Source organism: Drosophila simulans, chromosome 3L (genome assembly GCF_016746395.2).
Source record: "Drosophila simulans strain w501 chromosome 3L, Prin_Dsim_3.1, whole genome shotgun sequence".
NCBI lineage: Eukaryota > Metazoa > Arthropoda > Insecta > Diptera > Drosophilidae > Drosophila > Drosophila simulans.
The window spans coordinates 11745855-11763031 of record NC_052522.2 but is presented as its reverse complement, the minus strand read 5'-3'; the positions used below and the strand labels follow the sequence as shown (position 1 = coordinate 11763031).

Sequence of the window (17177 nt, the reverse complement as noted above, 5' to 3'; positions counted from 1 at the left end):
CTTGTCTAGGTAATGCATCTGAGATAAAATATAATATCCAGTTTATTTGGACAGAAAGTAATGTATCCATAAAGCTTTTTATAATGAAAAGTAAGTAAGTAAAGCGAAGTTATGATATAGACTCTTCTAATAATTTGAATACAGTACCTTCGCCATTTAGAGGACAATAACTATAATCTGCACTTGCCCATCACTGACCAAACCAAAGTTCACACCCATTCTAAAGAGCTATGTGGCATATACGGACTTCACTTTAACACGAATATCCTATTAATATGGTATTTGACTCGCTGTTGCACGAGGTTCTTCGTGATGACTTTCTAATTTTAAATCAGGCCAGCGTATCCTGACCACAATATTGATAGTTGTGAGTGACGTCAGTTGTCCATGGGGTCCTTTGGTCGTCATGGCGCTTTCGCTTTGAATCCCTCCCCATACATGGAATAGAGGTTGACCTATAGGCAACATTTATTGGAGGCTCGAATGAAGCTATCCCAGGGGAACTCTAAGCCACGCACCATTTTTCATGATTACTCGGTCAAATTCGTGACCATAAAAATAGAGAGGCTACTCCGTATGGTGTAAGTACTATTATTGCCTGGCTGGGAATCTATTTTGATTGAATGCGCGTCATTAATAATTTCAGAACCCTTGCCTCATTTGGTTATTTTCGGGGGTAAGTGCGTGCTGATTACGACGTTTGTCGGTCTCCATTGTCTTTGATTGACAATATCGTTTAGTTAGTGAAACACAAGTGAGATTCAAGAATTGAAGTAGGCAATTGACATTTATTTGTCTTCTGCGTTGCGTCATGAGCTCAAATGGGTCAATTTTTGTGGCCTCTAATAGCAACATACTATTTAGAAATCTTGGATACTAAGTGCTCTGCCCAGTCCTCCTTCTTGCAGTTGCTTTTCTAGTATATGTATTTAACCACCACCAAACGTTTAACTTAACTTATTAGTTCCACATCGACCCTAATCATTCACTTAACCCAGATTGTCGGCGATGATCACGTCGTCTGTGTCACCTTTGCACTGCTGCAGGACATCCACTTCGCAGCTGTTGGTCAGCCGGTTGAAGAACTCGCCCTGGGCGCACTCGCCGTCGATCTGCTGGCCATGAACGCAGGTGAAGTAGCCGCGACAGTTGTCCGCATCCCGGGCCAGTTGTCCGTGCTTTCCGTTGCAGACTCCCACTCTTACGCCGTTCTCCAAGAGGCAGGTTCCATCGCTTTGTCGGCAGATGCCCAAAAGGCTGTCGAAACTCTCGCCATTGCGACATCGCTGGGAAATGGGTTCATCGTCCTCGCAACTGGTATATCTTCGGCAATCACCCTGTTCTGCCACGGAGGCACCATTTCCGATGACTCCACAAATTCCGGCAAAAGAGGTGGGTGTATCCTTGCAGACTCCATTTGTCACTGCCTTTTCCTGACCTCCAAGCTCGATCTGTCGCGATTGTAATGGACTTTCTGTCTGATTATTCCCATCAGAGGCTACCTCATAGGGCTGACACTGTTGCAAGGAGGCATTGAAGAAGTTATCCGTATAGCAAAGCTCGTGCCGGAGTTTTCCCGAAACGCAGAGATAAAAATTATTACAGTTGGCCGGATCGGGCATTAGATAACCATGTTTGCCCTCGCAAACCACCGGATCTGGTGGCACGTGCTGGTTATTGGGATTGTCATCGTCATCGGGTACTGATTCCACCAGCGGACAGGAGCCGTCGTCCGCAAGACAGAGAAGTTGCTCCGGATCGAAAAAGGTGCCTGCAGCGCATCGTTGAGCAGTGGCCACTCCTCCGGCACAGATAAAGTACCGAGTACAGTCCGTCCGATTGGCCAGGAAGGTGCCGTCCTGCAGGTTTCCACAGCTATAAACGTAGCTGACGTTTCCATCCAGCTGACCGTTTGGACACGGCTGTACAGCCTGTGATTCCGGTTCGCAGATCGATAGCACCGGATTGAATTGATGTTGGACTGGACACTCAACGGGTATAGCTAGTCCCTTGACACAGGCATAGTACAAATTGCAGTACAGCTCGTGAGGTAGCTTAACGCCATGAAGACCGGAGCACAATCTGGGTGCAGTTTCCGTGTCATCTTGATTGGAAACTTTTCGACACTGGCCGTGATCTACTCGGCAAATTGAAAGCAAGCTATGGAAATACTGACCCTCATCGCATTGCACCAGACTAGTTCCATTCTGGCTGGAGCAGCTGTAGTAGGAGCGGCAATCGTCCGGATGAGCCACCAGCTTGCCATCTTCTAGTCCGTTACAAATCGCCAGCTGGCATGTGCCATCATTCGGTCGGCAGTATCCTTGGGAGGAGTCAAAGAAGCTACCAGAGGAGCAGCTCTGCAGGATGGTGGGCACTTGTTGCAGGCACAGGTAAAATCGTGTGCAATCTGTGGGATCGGCGACACTTAGCCCATCCATTTGACCCAGACACTGGTTGTCCGCCGGGAGATCCCTTATCTGGAGTTGGCACTGTGACTGTAACTGGCACTTATTGCGATTCCTAGCGAAACTGTGCCCCTTGAGACAGCTACCCAGATGCCATTCCTCCGCCTCGCAGTACAGAAATCCCTGAGAGCAGTTGTTCCCGAATTGAGCCTGGAGTTCCCCCTCCCGACAGATGCGACGCATCCCATTGTCTTGACAGCTTCCATCACTGGGCACGCAGCCCAGCATGGGTTCAAACTGTTCCCTTTCCTGGCAGCGCCGCCTCATCCACTGGCCATTATCCGAGCACAGTTCGTAGCTGTGGCAGCTGCCCACCACGGATCTGCTCTCTCCGTTGGAGCAGTTTCCACTCCGCTCCGCCGGCAGGATACACTGCCCCGCATCATTGGGCAGACAATAGTTGTGCTCCCGACTGAAGTACATGCCCAAGGGACACTGGTGCAGCCACCAGGAGTTGTCCAGGCACATCAGGTAGCTCTGACAGCCGCCCGCCAAAGAAGGACGCACTGCCAGGTGCTGGCAATCGTCTGAAGTATTGCCAGCCAGCTTGCTCATCGCCCAGCTGCAAATAGTTTGATTCCTGTCCTGCTCATGACCGCGCGGGAAAGGCAAACAGGATCCTATCAACGGGGAGTAGTAGTGCTGCTTCGGACAGGTGCGCAAACGCCATTTGCCACCGGAGCAGCGGAAGTACTGCATACAATTGCCACTTTTTGCGGGAATAGTCAGGGATTCGCTGATGGTGGTGCATGTCGTTACATTCGATACCCTTGCGTAGGCGCAGACTAAGTCATCTCGCGGCTCCAGGCATCTCTGCTGCTCCGGATTGTAGTATCGCCGGTCAGAGCAAGTGCGTCGCCGCCAATTACCATCGATGCACACCTCGTACTGGGAACAGTTCGCTGGTACCGAGCGCATTTCATTCGAGATACAAATCTGGAACGGAAGGAAGGAGTATTATTTTTAACCAAAATAATCTGTCCCACATATCACATCACACATTATTTTTGGTTAGCCGACTAAATAATATGCGCTTTAAATCATAGTTATATCTTCATTTCTGAAAAAAGCCCATATCCACATGTTCCATTCTATAGGCACACATAATAAAAAGCCGAAATGTTTGTAATTCATCTATTTTGAATTTATTGTAGCGCATATATGGTTAGAGTACATTATTGGGTATTTAATACGTATAGAAGTGGAACAAGCGGAACATTCATTCACATAAAACATAACTCATAAATAACAACTAAGGTCGTAGGATAGTGTATATAAGAGTATATAGAAGGCTAGCTCAAGGCTGGCCTAGAAGAGTTTTGGGAAGAATTTCTTGAACAAGTTCAGGGACCTTACGTTTTCCTCCGCCTCCACGGAACGCTTCTGGATGCTGTGGCTGGTGCACATGCCGAGTTCCGGAGCGAAGATCTCGTCCTCACCGCACGGATGATAGGTGACACTAACGCGCTGCAGATCGTCACAGGAACAGAAGCCGGACTTGGTGTTCTCGGCGGCAAATGGCTCGAATTGGCTTCGCTTCAGGCATTCCCTAAGGTTGCACGAGATCATGGCCATGGCGTCCTTCAGCAAACATATACCCTGCGCCTTGTCAAAGACGTGTCCCGTCTGGCAGTGATGGAAATTGGGCACACCGTCGCAGGAGCAGAATCCTTCGGTGGTGTTCTTCGCCTCGAAGGGTTCGAAGGCAATTCGGTTCAAACAGCTGGTGTAATCGCAGGCCCCTACCACACAAGTTCCCGCACTCTCCTCGTAAACATGTTCATCCGCACAGTTGATGAAGGTGGACACGCCGACATCCTGGCAGCTGCAATATCCACTGGTCGTATTCACTGCCGCAAAAGTGACATCCACAACGGCACGACTGTGGCATCGTCTGTCATCGCAAAGGCCGGAGGCACTGATCTTGGCGCTGCTCGAAGAGCAGGCACCCTGGCTACTGTCATAGGTCTCGCCATCTAAGCACTCTTGGAACACAGGAGTTCCGCTCACGCACAGGCAGAAGCCTTCGTTCGTATTCAGAGCCGCATATGTCTCGTAGTCATCGGAGCTGCTGCACTTACCGGGCGCGCATACGCACTCGGGTGCCTGCGAAACATTCAGAAAGTGAGCAGTGTGTCTTCAGAAGATGTATCCTTCTACTTACAGCCTGAACTGTGCATCGTCCCAGATCCGCATTGAATACCATATCGGGGCTGCACTGCTCCAAGAACACCTCCCCATCCGCGCAGTAGCAGAAGGCACCGCTGTCATCGCTGGCCGTGTTTGTTGGGAAGGGCACGTAATTGCCCAAGGTGGCGCATTGATTAGCATCGCACAAGGCGGTCACACAGGGATCCTGATAATATTACGACATTAACCTAAAATCACTTGATTTTTCACGGTAGTTTCTTACCACAACCCTTTGGCAAATTCCCTGGGCGGGATCGAATTCCGTGTTTGCTTCACATTCCTGAAAAACGGGCAAGCCGCCACTACAATAGCAGAAGCCATCCGTTCCTTCGATGGTCGGATATGGTGTAAAATCCGGAGTGCTGTCACATTTTTCAGCATTGCACCGGGAGACAACAGAAGGATCCTGAAGGGTAAATTTTAGTTATTGAGGATAATCTTTATATTGCAAGTTCCAAACTGGCACCACCCACCTCTGGTTCCGTGCACATCTTTATATCTTCGTCATAGACCAGATTTTCGGGACAGGTTTCATAGATGGGGCAGGAGTCGAGGCAGTAGCAAAGAGCGGAGGGCTCACACGGAACAGGGAAGGTATCGAAATCCAGAGCGTTCTCGCAAATTCCAACAGTGCAAGCGTTCACAGGACATGTGGTTTCCTCCTGCAAATATCAATTAGATATTGTTGGAACACAGCTCTAACTGTAGCCTACCTCAGTGGCGACGCAGGCACTTAGCTCCACATCGAATTGGGAGTTTTCCGGACAGCTGGTGTACTTGGGAACTTCGTCTACGCAGACACAGAAGCCATCGGTACCTTTAATAGTTGGAAAAGTAGAGAAGTCCGTCTTTCCTACGCAGCCATTTGCGCAGCAGCGGGGCTGTAAGAGGATTTGGGATACATTATCAACTCATGTTCAATGTACTTCAGGAAGGAATTTCATGGCTCACATCTGGCAGTGGAATAAGAACACACTCGAGCGTCTCGGCATTGAAAGTGTAGCCAATTGGACAGGAAACAGTGATGGGTTCGCCAGCGCGGCACAAGCAGAAACTGTTCGGGTCCTCGTAGTCCGGAGAGACGAAGTACTCCGACTGGTCATTGCAGACCAGAGGATCGCAGTTTCCGGACTGTAATAGCGAAATAAAGGGATAGTTATTGGAAAGGCGTTACGTATTTTTCCTGGCGACTACTTACGAAAGTGCAGGCTTGTTCAGTTGCGTCGTAGAACAATCCGGTTGGACAGGATTGAATATAAGCACCACTATCCTTGCACAGGCAGAAGGTCGACAAGTCATTGCCATTAGATGCATACGTCGAGTCCACAGAGGCACTGTTACAAACAGTCTGGTCGCAGTCGGGCTAAATTTGATGAAAACAACGAGGTATTTTGGATTAACTTAATATAGAAAGAATGGTATTGTTGATCTCAATTAATTGGTTTAACTTACGCTGGGTTGGTCTTCGCATATACCCAGGTCGGCGGAGTAACCGGTGTTGACCGGGCAGGATTGAATGGTGGCCTCGTTGTTGAGGCAGACGTAGAATTGGCCACTTTCTCCGGCGACGGGGTAGGTGGTGCCCTCACTGGCGGTTGCACAGTTTTTGGCTGAGCACTCCACGGTCGTGGAGCACTGACCAGTTGCTGAATCGAAGGCCTCTCCAACGACGCATTGCTTCACTTGGGGCACTCCGTCCGTGCACTGGAAGTACTTGGTGCAGATGGGATGGGCCACGTTGCCATTGCCGCAGGTGCATGGGTTGATGCACTTGGCATTCACATCGATGGCGCAATTACCTTCGCCATTGTACCACTCGCCGGAGCCGCAGGTGTGCTTTGTGGCCAGGCCATTCCAGCAGGTCAAATAGCTAGTGCAGTCGGTCGGATCGGCCATCTGGTAGCCATTCGGTTTGTTGGAGCACACCCAGCAAGTGGCCTTGGTGTCTGGGACACAGATGCCGCTGGAACTCTGAAAGACATTGCCCACGCCGCACACACCCTCCACCAACTGACCATTCTCGCAGATCAGGTACTTATCGCAGTCGGTCGAGTGACCTATAATGGTTCCCTGCGCGATGCCTCCCTCGCAGGTGCAGTCTTCCACACTTCGCTTCTGGCGCGATCCGCTCGATCTGTTTTCCGGGCAGACATTATTGGTGTCCTCGCGGCAAATGCCAACGGAGGCGTCAAAGTAGGTGTTATTGGGGCAAGTGCCATCCTCCCACTGGCCATTGATGCAGGACTGGTATGTCCAGCAGTTCTTTCCACTGGCTGGAGGATCCCTTGCATTGCACTTGTTAACAGAAATAGTTTCAACGGTTGTGGTTGTCGGGGTCTGTGGTGAAGTGCTCTTGGCATCAATGCACACATTATTCACATCCACTTGGCAGCAGTTCAGAGTTTCATTAAAATAACTGCCACTATCACAGGAAACGGAAGTCCAGTCGCCACTTTGACACTTGAAGTACTTGGTGCAGTCCTGGGGATCCACTTTAGCCTCGCCATCCGTACAATCCGCCACACAGCAAGTGTTGTCAGCATCAACCTCACAAACACTGAGGTTAGCATTGAACATGTTACCCTTGCCGCAATCTCCGGCCACCAGAACACCATTAATGCAGATGAAGTACTTGCGACAGTTCTCTTCATCGGGAATGAAGTCGGCGTTCTTAATATCACCGCAATCGCAGGATGCTGGAGGTTCCGTTGTCTCCTCAGCACAAGGTTCAGTGGTGGTGGTTGTGGAATCATCGCATGGTGACTCTGTGGTGCAAGTGCCGGGAACACAACCCCAGTTATTGTTCTCAAAGTAGCTTCCTTCGGGACATTCTTGAGCAGTAGCCGTATTGTTGGAGCACACATAGAACACGGAGCAGTTGGACTTGTCGGCCACAGCGGATCCATCATCCTGTCCAATGCAGTAGTTAACCCAGCATTGTGAGTTTCCTTGATCGACAGTACAGGCCGCAGCTGAGGTGTTGAAGAAGCTGCCCTGGGGACAAGTCTGAAGAGTGGCTTCTCCAGCGGAGCACACGTAGTAGCTACCGCAGTTCGCCTCATTTTCCACAAAGACACCACTGGTCTTATTGATGCACAGGTTCTGCCAGCACGTGGAGTTTGCATCCGGTACACAGGCGGCCAGGGTTTCATTGAAAAAGCTTCCTAAATCGCACTTCTGTGGATAGGCAATCTGCTCGTCGCAGATGAAGAACTCGCCACAAGAACCACTATTGGCTATGTACGCTCCGTTCACCTCGGTGGAGCACACATTGGTGGCCTACAGAAGTTCGGATAGAAGTTAGGGATTGCGTTGAATGGGACTTTATCAAACTCTAAAGCCAATCTTGGACCTACCTCAGCGAGTGGAGCTAGAAGACTCAGCTTACAGAGACTTCGTCCTGCGATCGTGCACTTGCCATTCTTGGGGTTGTACTCCTTGCCGGGTGCACACGTCACCGTGCGAACCGCGTTCTTGGTGGTGCAACGGTAGTAGGAGGAACAGTTCAGGGGTTTCGGCCAGTGCATCGGGAGGTTCCTAGTCCTCCGGTATATGCATTCAGGATCGGCGGCTCCAACTAGGGCAGCCACTGCAGTGAGTGCCACCACAGTGAGCAGAGTAGCTGGATACGAGAAAAGTAACTAGAGTCCTTGTTACTGTTAAGGTACTGCAGACTCTCACCTTTCATCTTGTTCACTTCTATTATTCCGCTTGTGATGATTGAGATGTACTCCGCCTAATTGCCAAAAAGTTGGTGCCTTTTATATACCACATTATTTTCGACTAGCTGACTCTAATTGACCCTTATCTCTATCAATTATGCTGATCATGTTAGACATGGCCCTTATATGTCAGTCTAATTGAGGTGTGAACTTTGGGAATCGTTATTCCTGGAAGTCATCACCTATCTCAATGTAGACACTCCCCAAAGTTTGGTGTTCGGAATTCGCAAAGTTATGAATGAATGTCACGAACAAGGTCTTGTTCCACCTCAAGATCCCAAAAAAGTTAAAAGAAACCCAGCTAGGTAAAAGAACGTTATTTGAGAGCATGCTATTTATTTGTACTTTATGTACATTACTTTACTTTATTTGCTTAGGCACAGGTCTTGTCGCAAGTCTGGTTAACCGAGTTCCAGTACAGATCACTTGGACAATCCTTGACGAATCCAATATCCCCATCGCAATGTATGTATAAATGGCAATCGTACGGATGCGGCAGGAATTGGACACCTTGATGAGCTCGACAGGAGGCGTTCGCATCCACGTTGGGAGTTGTCTCGGTGGTAGCACTTGTCGGACCTGATGGATCGTCCGAGGATTTCTCTGGCTCATGCGTGGGAATTGATGACTCTCCAGTGGGCTCTTCAGTGGAATCTGAAGTACCTTCAGTGGTGGTTTCTCCCCCCGGTATCTCAGTCTCTTCAGTTGGTTCTTTACTCGGCTGATCTGTTGGACTGTCAGTGGGTTGATCTGAGGGATTAGACGTTTCTCCAGTGGGCTTTCCTGTGGGATCCGATGGATTTTCAGTGGATTCTTCGGTTGGCTCCGATGGTTCGTTGGTGGGATTTCCCGTGGGATCCAATGGATTTTCAGTTGGCTCCGATGGATTTTCAGTAGTCGTGATGTTTGAGGGCGGTTCAGTTGGTAGTACTGTGGGCTTAACAGTGGGCTTCCATGGTTCATCGGTCGAATCGGATGGATCCTCCGATGAGTCATCTGTGGGATCCCAGGGATCATCAGTGGGATCGTCAGGATCCTCAGGGGGCTTTGGCGCAGCAGTTGGCTTGACACATTGTCTGGCACTAAGAGCAGTTGCCAAAAGCATAAGCTGCAAGGACATCAACATCCAGACCACTGAAAGCCAAAACCGTTTGTCTTTAATATTAAAAAAATAATATTTATATTCTTTTCAGGTACTTACACTTCATTGCAGCGACGATCGGTGATCTACAAACCAAAACCAATGAATAACTTGCAGTAGGCGGTGCATTTATAGCATTTCGAGCTGCATCTCATTCAGCCTTTAATTAGCATACAACAAGTCACTAAAGTGTTCTCATTATCACTATCTTGACCAAACATGATAAGACTGCAATAACTTGATTGATAATGAATGTGAACTATTTATTTAAGAAAATAAAATTGGTTAATATCTTAATATCCACAAAATCGAATTTAAATGTTTTTTAATTCAGTTATGAATTGTTTTTTTTTATTGTTACAATTCACATATATGGTAATGCGTAACCCTTGAACTTCCGGTTATCAAGAACAAGTAATTGACTTTTCAATTATTCGCGATAAGATAATGGAGGCAAAAAAAGTAACCAAGATAAGTCACAGAATCGAGAAGACTCATAAATGGATGTTGAAATTGAAAATATATTTTTTATTGCTTTTAATTTCGGGGGATTTTTTTATTTTTTGTATATGTCTTTATAATATATATGTATTATTCCATACAGATTTTAATTAATAAACTGATTGTCATGTGATTCTTATCGTTAACGATCGAAAAGAAAGAAATCATATTAAAGTAAATCGTGTAAGTCAACTTGATAGTTTAAAGCATATATATATAAAATCTAATATATAATTGTAAAAATAAAATACAGTAAGCTTTTTGCGAATCGCAGTTTATTTGTTTCCGGATGCACTTGAAGTATCTAGGACAGAAGTATTATATTCCCAGAACACTTAATGTACATACAAGCGTTAGTAGTTAAGTATGGTCAACACTGATAAAGCGTACTAATTAGGAATCGACACGTAAATACCAAGGAATCGACAAGTAAATACTTAGCAATATTAACATTAACAAATTTATTGATGAAAATTTTATGGTATCCTACTAATTGTGAACAGTAAGGTAAGCTAATGTCAAACTTGCTGTAAAAACATTTATTTTAAAATATTTATGTATTCACGTTATTGAGGTGCAATGAGAAAATTCGTTTCGATCCACTTTTTATAGAAAATGGAACGGCAATAAATTTATCAAAAGATGTGAAGTTGATTTAGTATGACTTATGACTGTCAATACACGTGTAAATGAAGCAGATTCCACAGATAACCAAGAGGCGATTAGTTCAGTATAAAGTTGAGGAATATGCTATATAAGCACAGTACCCTAGTTGAAAGTTCTACTCTGTCGGAACGTGTAATTTTTAAAACATGAAAGGTAGTTCAGGTAGTGTTACACAATGAACTGAAAACCAATATCGTAGTTTTCTTAAGGTTTTCAGATTATTGGATTACTTGGATTGTTTGCACTCCTTGTAAGTGGATCGACCTCGTCTGGAGAAGATACCACCATCGATCTAACAACAGATGAATCTACCAGTGTGGAGGATACCACGGAGGTTCCAGCCACTACACTACCACCTCCAGTCCTGTGTGCTGATGAAGATCTGTTTCTCCCAGCACCCGACTGCAGAGAGTATTATCAATGCCTGTATGGTGAGGGTATTTTGAAGATATGTCCGGACGGCCTGTATTGGGATCGGGAGCTGAGTGTGTGCTCCTGGGAGTCACAGCATTGTGCTGATGACAAGAACGAGACCACCACACCATCGACCTTGAATTGCGCATCCGGGCTACCATTTTTGCCCTATATACCGGACTGCACTAAGTTTATCCAGTGTGTCTACAACATTGGCTTTAAACTGAGCTGCCCGAGTGGTTTGTATTGGAACCAACCTCTTCAATCGTGTGACTATACCTGCGATAATGCGATTGAGTTGTCTGGTGCACACCAGGTGCAATAACCGCCAACTTGACGAGGTAGTATTTTGTAACACCCAAAAATGTACATTAATACTAATCAAAATAAAGAAATAGCAATACAACGTAATTGTTTTTCACCAGACGGCATACAATTGAGTTCCTCTTAAAGATAACGGACTTCGCGAAAAAGATCAGATAAGATGGTGAATGAGCTTCGATTGGGGTTATAAATATGAATGCACAAAGCACAGGTATCATTTCACCAAATGCTTCTGTGCAACTCGAACGTAAGGCGGTAGTGATGAAGAATAAAAAGTTTAATTTTAAGCAATTTGTAATATGTGTTGCGGTGACTGTAGTACTTACAAAAATAGTGCACGTAAAATCAGAACATCAACAGTCATTACAAAAGCAAAGTAATCACTACGATAGTGGTACTAAGTTTATAAAAGCTCGGACAAGTGAAAAAGTTAACCACATCCATTTAAACAAAAACGATGACACGGCATCAAAGCTGAATATTGGAGCACCATACTACTATCAAAGAAACATAACGAATCCAACAAAAACCAAATCGCCAACGGTTGAATTAGAAAATGCTAGCAAAGATAGTTCGGGAATTGAAACTACGGTAGAAGATTCAACACCGATTCCTGAGGAATCTACCACTGTCCCCCAGGACACAACTAATGATCCTGACGGGAGCACCACAAGTGAAGACGACACAACTGTTACAACCGAGACGACCACCGAAAAACCTGAGAATGATACTACGGTAGAAGATTCAACACCGATTCCTGAGGAATCTACCACTGTCCCCCAGGACACAACTAATGATCCTGACGGGAGCACCACAAGTGAAGACGACACAACTGTTACAACCGAGACGACCACCGAAAAACCTGAGGATGATACTACGGTAGAAGATTCAACACCGATTCCTGAGGAATCTACCACTGTCCCCCAGGACACAACTAATGATCCTGACGGGAGCACCACAAGTGAAGACGACACAACTGTTACAACCGAGACGACCACCGAAAAACCTGCGGATGATACTACGGTAGAAGATTCAACACCGATTCCTGAGGAATCTACCACTGTCCCCCAGGACACAACTAATGATCCTGACGGGAGCACCACAAGTGAAGACGACACAACTGTTACAACCGAGACGACCACCGAAAAACCTGAGGATGATACTACGGTAGAAGATTCAACACCGATTCCTGAGGAATCTACCACTGTCCCCCAGGACACAACTAATGATCCTGACGGGAGCACCACAAGTGAAGACGACACAACTGTTACAACCGAGACGACCACCGAAAAACCTGAGGATGATACTACGGTAGAAGATTCAACACCGATTCCTGAGGAATCTACCACTGTCCCCCAGGACACAACTAATGATCCTGACGGGAGCACCACAAGTGAAGACGACACAACTGTTACAACCGAGACGACCACCGAAAAACCTGAGGATGATACTACGGTAGAAGATTCAACACCGATTCCTGAGGAATCTACCACTGTCCCCCAGGACACAACTAATGATCCTGACGGGAGCACCACAAGTGAAGACGACACAACTGTTACAACCGAGACGACCACCGAAAAACCTGAGGATGATACTACGGTAGAAGATTCAACACCGATTCCTGAGGAATCTACCACTGTCCCCCAGGACACAACTAATGATCCTGACGGGAGCACCACAAGTGAAGACGACACAACTGTTACAACCGAGACGACCACCGAAAAACCTGAGGATGATACTACGGTAGAAGATTCAACACCGATTCCTGAGGAATCTACCACTGTCCCCCAGGACACAACTAATGATCCTGACGGGAGCACCACAAGTGAAGACGACACAACTGTTACAACCGAGACGACCACCGAAAAACCTGAGGATGATACTACGGTAGAAGATTCAACACCGATTCCTGAGGAATCTACCACTGTCCCCCAGGACACAACTAATGATCCTGACGGGAGCACCACAAGTGAAGACGACACAACTGTTACAACCGAGACGACCACCGAAAAACCTGAGGATGATACTACGGTAGAAGATTCAACACCGATTCCTGAGGTATCTACCACTGTCCCCCAGGACACAACTAATGATCCTGACGGGAGCACCACAAGTGAAGACGACACAACTGTTACAACCGAGACGACCACCGAAAAACCTGAGGATGATACTACGGTAGAAGATTCAACACCGATTCCTGAGGAATCTACCACTGTCCCCCAGGACACAACTAATGATCCTGACGGGAGCACCACAAGTGAAGACGACACAACTGTTACAACCGAGACGACCACCGAAAAACCTGAGGATGATACTACGGTAGAAGATTCAACACCGATTCCTGAGGAATCTACCACTGTCCCCCAGGACACAACTAATGATCCTGACGGGAGCACCACAAGTGAAGACGACACAACTGTTACAACCGAGACGACCACCGAAAAACCTGAGGATGATACTACGGTAGAAGATTCAACACCGATTCCTGAGGAATCTACCACTGTCCCCCAGGACACAACTAATGATCCTGACGGGAGCACCACAAGTGAAGACGACACAACTGTTACAACCGAGACGACCACCGAAAAACCTGAGGATGATACTACGGTAGAAGATTCAACACCGATTCCTGAGGAATCTACCACTGTCCCCCAGGACACAACTAATGATCCTGACGGGAGCACCACAAGTGAAGACGACACAACTGTTACAACCGAGACGACCACCGAAAAACCTGAGGATGATACTACGGTAGAAGATTCAACACCGATTCCTGAGGAATCTACCACTGTCCCCCAGGACACAACTAATGATCCTGACGGGAGCACCACAAGTGAAGACGACACAACTGTTACAACCGAGACGACCACCGAAAAACCTGAGGATGATACTTCGGTAAAAGATTCAACACCGATTCCTGAGGAATCTACCACTGTTCCCCAGGACACAACTAATGATCCTGACGGGAGCACCACAAGTGAAGACGACACAACTGTTACAACCGAGACGACCACCGAAAAACCTGAGGATGATACTACGGTAGAAGATTCAACACCGATTCCTGAGGAATCTACCACTGTCCCCCAGGATACAACTAATGATCCTGACGGGAGCACCACAAGTGAAGACGACACAACTGTTACAACCGAGACGACCACCGAAAAACCTGAGGATGATACTACGGTAGAAGATTCAACACCGATTCCTGAGGAATCTACCACTGTCCCCCAGGATACAACTAATGATCCTGACGGGAGCACCACAAGTGAAGACGACACAACTGTTACAACCGAGACGACCACCGAAAAACCTGAGGATGATACTACGGTAGAAGATTCAACACCGATTCCTGAGGAATCTACCACTGTCCCCCAGGACACAACTAATGATCCTGACGGGAGCACCACAAGTGAAGACGACACAACTGTTACAACCGAGACGACCACCGAAAAACCTGAGGATGATACTACGGTAGAAGATTCAACACCGATTCCTGAGGAATCTACCACTGTCCCCCAGGACACAACTAATGATCCTGACGGGAGCACCACAAGTGAAGACGACACAACTGTTACAACCGAGACGACCACCGAAAAACCTGAGGATGATACTACGGTAGAAGATTCAACACCGATTCCTGAGGAATCTACCACTGTCCCCCAGGATACAACTAATGATCCTGACGGGAGCACCACAAGTGAAGACGACACAACTGTTACAACCGAGACGACCACCGAAAAACCTGAGGATGATACTACGGTAGAAGATTCAACACCGATTCCTGAGGAATCTACCACTGTCCCCCAGGACACAACTAATGATCCTGACGGGAGCACCACAAGTGAAGACGACACAACTGTTACAACCGAGACGACCACCGAAAAACCTGAGGATGATACTACGGTAGAAGATTCAACACCGATTCCTGAGGAATCTACCACTGTCCCCCAGGACACAACTAATGATCCTGACGGGAGCACCACAAGTGAAGACGACACAACTGTTACAACCGAGACGACCACCGAAAAACCTGAGGATGATAGTACGGTAGAAGATTCAACACCGATTCCTGAGGAATCTACCACTGTCCCCCAGGACACAACTAATGATCCTGACGGGAGCACCACAAGTGAAGACGACACAACTGTTACAACCGAGACGACCACCGAAAAACCTGAGGATGATACAACGGTAGAAGATTCAACACCGATTCCTGAGGAATCTACCACTGTCCCCCAGGACACAACTAATGATCCTGAAGGGAGCACCACGAGTGAAGACGACACAACTGTTACAATCGAGACGACTACCAAAAAACCTGCGGATGATACTACTACACCGATTCCTGACACATCTACTACTATAACCCAGGACACAACAACAGACGAAAGTAGCACGGTTGTGACTACGACAAATATTCCCGAGGAGAGCACAACGTTAGACGATTCTACCCTATCACCTGGGGAAAACAGTACTGCAGGACAAGTTTCCACAAGTTCCACGCCAGTATACGATACTACGAGTAGTCCAATTCCATCTTCCTCAAGATCCACAACCTTAGAACCCTCATCAAGTTCATCCCCTGAAACCACAACTTCAAGTTTACCACCATTTTCTTGTAGTACCGGGTATCAATATTTACCCCACCCAACAAATTGTCACAAATATATTCACTGCAGCAACGGAAATGAACTAATTATGGAGTGCCCAGCTAATCTTTACTGGGACTATCACAAATTTGTTTGCAGTGGAGACTCAGGTGTTTGCTACAACGACGATGAAAATGCCAATCCAGAGGAGAAGGTTTGCGGACCTGGAGTGGATTTCCTTGCACATCCAACGGACTGCACCATGTATTTGCAGTGTAGCAATGGCGTGGCATTGGAGCGCAAGTGTCCAGATCCGCTGTATTGGAACCCGGAGATAAAGTCATGTGATTGGTCCAATAAATACTGCACAAATCTTCGGGCGAGTCAATCGATTTCTTGCGCAGCGGGCATGAATTTTGACGTTTTTCAAAGCGATTGCTCCCAATACGTCAAGTGTTTTGGCTTGAGAGGTGTTGTAATGAGCTGTAATTCAGGACTTTACTGGAATCCCGTTAGTCAAGCCTGCGAAAAGTCCAGGCGGTTCTGCACATAAGAGTAAGTCAAATTAAAGTAGACAAAATATCAATAAATAACATGCATATACTTTATCTTTCAGATGCGGTGCAAAGGCATTCTTCATTGGACCCTCCAAACACCCAAGAAATTAATTAAAAATAAGGCGAATTATAACAAATTTATTTATACTGCGAAAATTACCAATCGATTAAAAAAAGTTAGCAAATTTATTAATATAATGAAACAGAAACTCAATGTTAAATTCCTATTGTTGTATATAAAAAGAACACATTCAATCGCATTTTTATTTTACTGGTGTTTTTTGAGATGATCTAAATAGATATTTTTGGATGCATGCAAATTTATTTCAATAGACTGAGGCACTTTGGTAATGAAGTACCCTATTGTTATAGAAACAAAAGGTATTCTCAAATTCATCTCAAGGTGTAAAAAAAATTGGTCTCAATATAAATTCTTATTACAATGCAATATAAATTTCATATAACTTTATTCCCATTAAACTTGGAAAAAAAGGTTAAAGATACTTTTAAGTGCAATCGTATCTAGTAAAATAAGTAATGGGTAGACTATAGCCGGCTTATTTGCTTTCCACAGTTCCTAGGCCTTTTTCGTAGATCTTATCAAT

The 17177-nt window shown here is 46.4% G+C and overlaps 4 protein-coding genes across 6 annotated transcripts; 2 read left to right on the top strand and 2 right to left on the bottom strand.

The window, feature by feature from the left end:
* Positions 1-760: 760 nt before the first annotated feature.
* Positions 761-8403, bottom strand: LOC6737753. The gene is made up of 11 exons (XM_016171355.3): positions 8340-8403; positions 8015-8280; positions 6111-7937; positions 5857-6021; positions 5610-5789; positions 5372-5539; positions 5132-5320; positions 4882-5064; positions 4633-4824; positions 3825-4574; positions 761-3404 (listed from the first exon to the last, which is right to left on the bottom strand). Exons 1-11 carry the CDS (start codon positions 8344-8346, stop codon positions 990-992), a joined length of 6342 nt encoding a protein of 2113 aa, XP_016031529.1. The 5' UTR covers positions 8347-8403; the 3' UTR covers positions 761-989.
* A 296-nt stretch (positions 8404-8699) lies between these two features.
* LOC6737752 (zonadhesin) lies at positions 8700-9742 on the bottom strand. The gene is made up of 3 exons (XM_002084544.4): positions 9727-9742; positions 9582-9665; positions 8700-9514 (listed from the first exon to the last, which is right to left on the bottom strand). Exons 1-3 carry the CDS (start codon positions 9740-9742, stop codon positions 8754-8756), a joined length of 861 nt encoding a protein of 286 aa, XP_002084580.3. The 3' UTR covers positions 8700-8753.
* Positions 9743-10754: 1012 nt separating this feature from the next.
* LOC6737751 (peritrophin-1) lies at positions 10755-11508 on the top strand. 2 transcript variants are annotated; one of them, XM_016169726.3, is made up of 2 exons: positions 10755-10841; positions 10898-11508. In XM_016169726.3, exons 1-2 carry the CDS (start codon positions 10835-10837, stop codon positions 11425-11427), a joined length of 537 nt encoding a protein of 178 aa, XP_016031527.1. In that variant the 5' UTR covers positions 10755-10834; the 3' UTR covers positions 11428-11508. The 2 variants fall into 2 exon arrangements, with proteins under 2 accessions (XP_016031527.1, XP_016031528.1); XM_016169727.3 differs by having other exon boundaries at positions 10786-10850.
* Positions 11509-11600: 92 nt separating this feature from the next.
* LOC27208173 (flocculation protein FLO11) lies at positions 11601-16765 on the top strand. 2 transcript variants are annotated; one of them, XM_039294163.2, is made up of 3 exons: positions 11604-15784; positions 15899-16570; positions 16632-16765. In XM_039294163.2, exons 1-2 carry the CDS (start codon positions 11619-11621, stop codon positions 16566-16568), a joined length of 4836 nt encoding a protein of 1611 aa, XP_039150097.1. In that variant the 5' UTR covers positions 11604-11618; the 3' UTR covers positions 16569-16570; positions 16632-16765. The 2 variants fall into 2 exon arrangements, with proteins under 2 accessions (XP_039150098.1, XP_039150097.1); XM_039294164.2 differs by having other exon boundaries at positions 11601-16570.
* Positions 16766-17177: the final 412 nt, after the last annotated feature.

What these genes read in the sequence shown, in the direction of transcription:
- LOC6737752 (XM_002084544.4), bottom strand. An exon ending in GATCGTCGCTGCAATGAAGT is followed by an intron (nt 9,515 to 9,581) that starts GTAAGTACCTGA and finishes TTTGGCTTTCAG; the next exon opens with TGGTCTGGATGTTGATGTCC.
- LOC27208173 (XM_039294164.2), top strand. Translation starts at nt 11,619, where the DNA reads ATGAATGCACAAAGCACAGGTATCATTTCACCAAATGCTTCTGTGCAA.
- LOC6737753 (XM_016171355.3), bottom strand. An exon ending in GAATTTGCCAAAGGGTTGTG is followed by an intron (nt 4,825 to 4,881) that starts GTAAGAAACTAC and finishes TAATATTATCAG; the next exon opens with GATCCCTGTGTGACCGCCTT. An exon ending in CCGTGGAGGCGGAGGAAAAC is followed by an intron (nt 3,405 to 3,824) that starts GTAAGGTCCCTG and finishes CTTCCGTTCCAG; the next exon opens with ATTTGTATCTCGAATGAAAT.